This window comes from Halyomorpha halys, unplaced genomic scaffold, assembly GCF_000696795.3.
Source record: "Halyomorpha halys isolate HHAL.00 unplaced genomic scaffold, Hhal_1.1 Scaffold257.1, whole genome shotgun sequence".
Taxonomy (NCBI): domain Eukaryota; kingdom Metazoa; phylum Arthropoda; class Insecta; order Hemiptera; family Pentatomidae; genus Halyomorpha; species Halyomorpha halys.
The window spans coordinates 988,189-996,026 of NW_027104967.1; the positions used below are offsets into that span (position 1 = coordinate 988,189).

Sequence of the window (7,838 nt, forward strand, 5' to 3'; positions counted from 1 at the left end):
ATTTCCTTCAACTACACACTGATTCCAAGCCCTAGAGTGGCCATTCCAAAGAAATCAGTGTGTAGTTGAAGGAAATAATGTAATTGTTATATAAAAATTAAAAAAGGTATCCTGAGGGCCGAAACGTTGGAGAAATTTTAAAGAATAAAAGTTGAGAGAAAAAAGGATAAAAATTGTTTTAAATTAAGAATAAACTAAACCACTCTCAAACAAGCATATATAAAATAATTAATTTTATATTTTAGCTTTATCATGTTACCAACTTAAAACCAAATGGTCTATGATAAAATACGTTTCATAAATACATAAATAATATTTAGGCTATCAAAATATCAATCGTACCTCTACTTTAGGTTCCATGACCGTTATAGAATCATCCTCTAGGAAGTAAATTATGTTGACGATCCTCACTCTATAAAATTCATCTGGAGATTCTACGACAGACTGTTTGAAAAACGCTTTAAAAGTGAGGCATTTGTTGGAGTAAATTAAAAAATGCGGCTGGAAGAGCGGAGGAACGTAAGGCTTTGTTCGTCCGTATGTCAAAGATGGATCATACCTACAAAAATAAAAGAATTTCAAATTATATGAACATCTACAATCAATCTCATGGCAATTTGCATATGCCTAGTTAATTTTTTATCATCGTTTTTAAACTATTAATTATTTCTTCAGACCTTACAAATACCTTGAAATTGTGCCAGATGGGATGAGTATAGGCCTACATGGGACTAAAAACTAATTATGGATGAAAACTAATTACATAGTAAAAAAAAATATTACTTGACTGGATCAGGACTCCTGTGGTAGAGGACGCTGTCAACATCCAACGGCTCCCCGCCGATACCAATTGATGTTTTCTTTGCCACAGGGTAACCATTCTGCCAATCAAAATTATGGGGGACGTTGAATTGGTTTTTCTGAAAAAGACAATTGCAATGATCTCAGAACTACATACATCATAACAAAACCTAAGAGAATTTGGCCCTTATTTTACGGCATAACGGTTGATCATAGGGAAAACTCTTTCAGGCATAAAATTTAGAAAATCTTATTTCATTTAATTTAAAAAAAAAATGTTTTCGAAAAAAATATATAGTTTTCGAGATAAAAATGAGAATCAAAAACCGTTCTAATAATTTTAATATTTATTTAAAAAAAAAAAAAAAACAAGATTTGCGAGAAAACATCTGTCAGCGATCTCAAATTTGTTTTCACCGCCAAAAAATTCAACGCAACGAAACATTTTTCATAAATGGAATACGGTCCGGTGCGGTTAAATTAAACTCGAATAGTTATATTTTGTACTATGTTTATTTGAGTCAACGTTTCGCCCCACGTTCCAAGGCTTCGTCAGGGCTGTTTGACGGGAGTCAAAGTCAGAGTGAGTAGAAAATATTACTATTTGAGTTTAATTTGACGCACCAGACCATATTTCATTTATTAGTACACGCAGTCAATCAACAATCTTCCAGCAGTCCCTAACTTTCGTATACTACCAAAGCTAATGCTGTCTGTTCAGCATTGAACCTTGAAGCATTAGTCAAGTAATAAATTATCTAGTTACATGAATGTGATTAGAAAAAAAAAACTTCAAATCAAGTATATATGGCTAATACCCCTTCCAAAAAAGATCAATCTATAATTTAAACTCACTACTCCACCTTACTTTACTGTCTATAATTTATTTTTATTCAATTTATGCTTTTATGTACGAATTACTACTGTTAATATTTGTTTTGTAACGAACTAGTCAAGATGTAAATATATAAAAATGTTGAATACATCAATATAATGTAAGTTTGCGTACTTACTGAGGGATCATTGATGGAATAACCAGGTAAGAGAGGAAGTCCTTCCATGGTACAATTTTAGCTGAGAAGTCGAAAGCTTCAGCAAGAGTAACCTTCGGAATACATGAGAGCTATAAACTAACCAATCTTACTATATCTTCTCGATAAAACATCTGTTCCCATGGCAACTGATCGGTCGTCTTAGAGCTCAGTCTGTTGATCAATGATGGGATGTGGTTGCGGGAGGCTTGGAAGGAACTAACTACTCGCCGATTGACGACTGAAACCCTTTTGAATTATTACATCCTTTTTTTTAAAGAAAAATAATTATTTAAATCTACAACATAACTTGTTTCAAACTCCATTTTATACAAATACTAGCTGACCAGGCAATGCTTCGCTATATGTATATAGTTTTAATAAACACGATTGATGATTATAAATGTATGTATTTATTTAAATTAAACTTATGCGTATACTTTATTATTATGATTGGGTAACATAAATTGATCCAATATATGTGATGACATTCGTTTTTAGCATTTCATGACAGAAAGGTTGAAATAAATGGCATATCGGTTGGTATCATCGGTATACGCTGTAAATTTGAGGATTATAATTAATGAATAAAATCAATAGTTTCTTAAAATTTATTATTTTTTTCCGTTAAAATTAACCATTTTGAAATACTTTATTATTATGTTTTGGTAACATAAATTGAACCAATACATGCTATAAAGCTACAATCATAATTATTTTAAAAAAATTATTAATAGCTTCAATATTACTCAACCAATCTACACCATACTTTGCAGTGGTTTAAGTAAAGATAATAAGTAACATAAAGATTTAAGACCACTTATAGTTTTGAAACAAAAACTCTTACTGTGCCACAATATTAGTACTATATCCAAACAACTGAGACTGATTGGCATATCAAATTGGTAAAATATTTTTTAGGAGTTAAAATTCAACTAATTCATTTTATTATATTAAATTTTCAATATTCTTCAAAATATTTTTTCTACGGGAATTCGAGGATTTCATTATCTTTCAACGTTCTCATGACGAATGACATATGGAAGTGTGATAAACGATTTTTTAGTAGTGAAAATTAGTATTTAAAAAAAAAAACTCCAAGTAATAACCAAGTCTATAGAGGACAAAGATTCAACAACTCTCTTTTATATATAGAGAGAAGAGAAGATGCTGTGATAATACGGTAGCCATGGTTACATATTTGAAAACTACTAACTTTGCCGTATCATCGTTACTACTGGTCCGATTTTGGTGATTTTGTTTCTTCTTTGATGCAATTTTATTTTTCATGTATATACTTACAATTATTGTAGTACAAAAAATAAATAAATAAAAATACAGTTATTTTAAAATAAAATGTTACTATACCTCTATAGTGCGCATTATTATTTTTTGTCAGAATGATTCAATAATAATTAAATTAAACTAATTAGTATTGTATTTAATTAAATTAATAGCTAATTTTTGTCACGTTCAACAAAATTACTAGTTTAATTTCATTTTCTTATTTACCCTACTGATATGAATATTTTTTATAATACAATAGAACACCGATTAACCGGCTGGCTTAAGAAATATAAATAAAGTGCTGAGAAAACACTATGTTCAATGAAACAAAATTACTTTTTTATTGTGATTAAAACCTGAAATATCATATATAAACTTAAATTAAATCAAGTATTTAAAGAAATTGCTACTTAAAATTATATTTAATTAATCTAATAAATTTCATAATACATTATTGAAATGAAATGAACTGAAAAAATAACTTTATTCTGGGACATATGTCCCCTAAGAATAAATACATGGTTCATATAGTGAGATTTTTATCTGGCAAGCGTTTACAAATTTTCAGATAGTAGAATGATTATTACATTGGTATATTGGCTTTACTACTGTTTATAATGTTAATCAATACATGCCTATTTATTTGATTACAAAGATGTGGAGGTTTGGTTATTCAATAAATGAAGGAATAGGTGTTGTTTAAAGGAAAGAATGGATGAGGACTGGCGAATGGAGATGGGAAGAGAATTCCAGAAGGAGGTTGCACGTATGACGAAGGATTTGCTAAAGAAGGAGGTTCTATAGGAGGGCATATATAAATCATTCGGATGGGATCTGGTGTTTAATGAGTGGATGGATGAACGAAGAGTGAGGAGATCTAGGATATAGGTAGGTTTTTGATGTTAAGAACTTGGAATAGAAAAACATCAAGGAGGTATTGCCTTCGGGAGGTTGGATAGAGCCACTTCAACTCGGAATACCAGCGGGAGACTTGAGAGTGCCTAGGGAACCCAAAGATAAATCTTACAAAACAATTCATGAGTCTCTTCAGTCTCAACTCTAGTCCTGCAGATAGCCCTCCATACACCAAGGATCCGTAGTCGAAGTGGGGGAAGACAAGAGAGGATACTAGGAGCTGACGAGTGTTCTGAGGAATGGAATTACGGAATTTTAGGAATTGTTTGAGTACAGTTATGGATTTGCGTGTGATTTGGGAAATGTGGTTATTCCAGGAGAGGTGTTGATCAAAGGTGACAGCAAGGTTTTTTATTGTAGGATAGAAGTGAATCGGTTGGTTGTTAAGGAAAAGTAGAGGACAGTAAGGGAGGGTATGAAGCAGGCGCTTGGAACCAATAAGAATGGCCTTCGTTTTTTTGGCATTCAGCTTCAAATCATTGTTAGACGCCCATACGTTAATGCTGTCAATATCTACCTGTATCTTTTGGATGGCCTCAAGCATTTCGGAGGGATGGAAGGACAGATAGATTTGGAGATCGTCTGCGTATAGGTGGTACTGTGCGTGGTGAATGGAATCAGGAAGATCATTGATATAAATGGAGAAAAGGGTTGGTGAAAGTGAGGATTCCTGAGGAACACCTTGTGACAGAAGCAGGGGAGAGGAAAGGGTTTGTTCGGAATGACGACTGTTTGGGAACGATGGGACAGGAAGGAGAGGAACCACTTTAGGACACTATTTGACATGGAAAGGTTTTGAAGTTAATTAAGGAGGATCTTATGGTTAACTGTGTCAAATGCCTTAGAAAAATCAAAAAGAATAAAAATTGTTATATGATGATTGTCTATAGCAGATTGGAGGTATTGGGAAATTTTCAATAAAGCGGATTGTGTGAAATGTTGGGAACGAAAACCAGATGGGAAAGGATTAAGGAGAGCTTTTTCCTCGAGAAAAGTATTAAGTTATTATTATTATACATGTCAACTATATATTAGATTTTGTATGGCATTTTAATTTTAACGTAACAAATGAATTTCATTAATATTAGGGATTTTTCTATACAACCTGGGTTAACGGGACCTCGCACTTAACCAGTAATGTCTGGGTCATGACTAGGACGTAAGTAGGTTTCACTTTTATCGAAAATTAAATATTATAATAAATTTACAATAGTATATTACAGGCAGCTGCCTTCCTGATTAATTTCCCTTAATCAGTTGAGAATGGCAAATCCCGCATTACTGCCGAAGGTTTGAATACACAAGCTTCTCTGTTCTTGTGAACAAGCAAATTATTTAATATTTCGTAATAATAAACCCACACTGATCTATCTATGCAAAATCAGATGGATATGTTTTAAAACCGTCATTTAGAATTTGTTAACGAAAGATGAGGCTTGTTTTTTTTTCTTAAACGATAAAATGAGATAAATCATTTTTGTTTTAATAAGTTACATTCTTCAAATTTTTGAAACATTTTTTGATAAAGGGCAAGATGGTAAAGCAGAACAAAGAACTCAAACGCTTCAATATCTCTGTCTAATAGTACCCATAAAGTATTGACCATTCCAAGATGAACTTTGATCTCTTTAACATTTAGGAAAATACCTCGTACTCTGCTCTACTCTCATAATATAATTTTTTTTAATCTTATTGTGAGTTAGGATTAAGAAAAATATAATACTTTTCTAAAATGTTTGGCAATGAGGAATTAGATAATTTTCTCATGACTTTAATGTGCCCTTCAACAGTATACTCTGGACTGCTATTTTTAAAATTGTTTGAAAACAGCTTCAACGCCCACGAAACTTTTATAATCACTCGAAAAATAGGGGTCAGCAATAATTGTACACGTTATTTTTTATTTAGGATCAAAAACACTAGCCTCACTTATATAAACTCAATCTCTAAATAGTTCTGTAAAATTGATTTAAATTATATCTACCTAATAGTACATTCTAGTTAAGGGAAATTTTTAGTTTCTGGTTCTTTTTATAATTTAATTAATTACTTTAATTCTATTTATCAAATAAATAATGTAAAGATTTATCTAATTAGTTTTATTTTTATTTTATTTTTTATATTATTTATTTAGTTATTTACTTGAATAACTTAAATTTAAAGTTTAACTCTGAAGAAATTAATATAGGAATATTCCTTTTAAATAACTTATTTATAAAGATATATCTTATTTCCTTATTGAAAATAAGGGTTTTAAAATTTGTAAACTATATAAATAAGGGAAAAACGTATTTTAACCGCTTTAAAAGATAGTTAGCAGCTTCTTTTAGATTCTTCATTCCCTTTTAATTGGATCAGTAAAATTAATCAATTATTTCATTTACAGTGAAAGGCCTCTATTTTGGCTTCAATTAATTTTAGGTAAGGGAATGTTTCCTAATTTTAGGTCGAAACAAAATGTAAAATTTTACTTCATTACCTTAAGTGAGGTAGACTATTATATTAGTATTTTTTAATTGCAAATTAAATGTTTATATTTATAACTACAACCCCTAATTTTTATTTAGCTCATTCTAGGACTCCATTTTTTCATTCATGATACAATCCTATTGTTAGAATGTGTATTTTATGTATGTTAGATATGTGTATTCTTAAAAGTATCAAATAAATACTTAAAAGTTAGAGTTTAAAAAACTATTATCCTTCCTACTTTTATTTATGAATGTGAAAAATTACCTCTTATACTACGGAAAATAGAGCGCCTTAAGGCTTTTGAAAATAAATTATTGCTTAAAATATCCAGACGGAAAAAAAAAAGTTTACCGGATAATTTAGAAGGCTGAATTGCTTTAACTGGACCCGATAAATATAATTTAGGTCTTAGCGTTGTAGTGAACAAAAGAAGGCCTGTAAGGTTGCCGCAAACCTATGACTTGTACAAATGTAACATGTAACAAAAGAAGCATCCGTACAATCTGTACAAGGACCAATCCGTTCAAACCTCAGTACCCGCAAGCGTGTGCGCATGCGCGAATTTGCTATTGTTTGGCAAACGTGTAGAGGCACCTCTAGTGTGAAACCTCGTTAATTCAGGAATTAATTTCATTTATTTATTAGGTAAAAATTACTATACAATACAAAACCTAATTTAAGTTGACACTAAGTGTATATGATGAATTATTAAACTAATATTTAATATGATTTAAAATAAAAATTTCTTTAAATACACGATTTAATTTAAGAATACAAACGATTTTTCAGTTATAATTGAAATCAAAAAGGCAGTTATTTTGTTTCCTTTTAATAGGGAAAATACATTGTCATAGTTTAGGGCACAGTAATAGGCGTGACAATCGTGGTAATTGTCCACCAATGAAATAGGCTTCTTATACAAAGGTATACCTGAGGGTCCTTAGTGAATGGTCTTCAGTCTTCAGCAACAAGTTGAAGGGAAAGGACCATCCAATATAAGCCAATGTAAATCAAACCAACACGAAAAGAGTTGTTCTGGACACAGCAAGGAGGAAATCCCAGGAGACTGATTATAGAGAACTAAGGTATGTATATTAAATAAATTAATTATCTCATCTACTTCTATTTGTTCATTTATTTTGTTTATTTAATTTTATACTTCATTAATTAATTATAAAAGTCTAAAAAAGTAGCTCATTTGATAATTTTCAACAGTTTCGTTAGGAGTACTTCAAATTTAAAAGCAGAAAAGATTATATTTACGTTAGGGTGAAAATCTTTTGAGTAGAGACGTACGTAAGAGATATCCTCTTCATCGCTCATATATATATA

The 7,838-nt window shown here is 30.8% G+C and overlaps 1 protein-coding gene across 1 annotated transcript in view; it reads right to left on the reverse strand.

Annotated features, from left to right (window-relative positions):
- Positions 1–2,032, reverse strand: part of LOC106680343 (EF-hand domain-containing protein 1) — a 19,209-nt gene extending 17,177 nt beyond the window's left edge. The window contains exons 1-3 of the mRNA XM_014419969.3: positions 1,815–2,032; positions 784–920; positions 343–559 (exon numbers count right to left, since the gene is read on the reverse strand). Of these exons, the coding sequence (XP_014275455.1) occupies positions 343–559; positions 784–920; positions 1,815–1,862 (402 nt within the window). The 5' untranslated portion in view covers positions 1,863–2,032. The remainder of the gene's footprint in view (positions 1–342; positions 560–783; positions 921–1,814) is intronic.
- Positions 2,033–7,838: the final 5,806 nt, after the last annotated feature.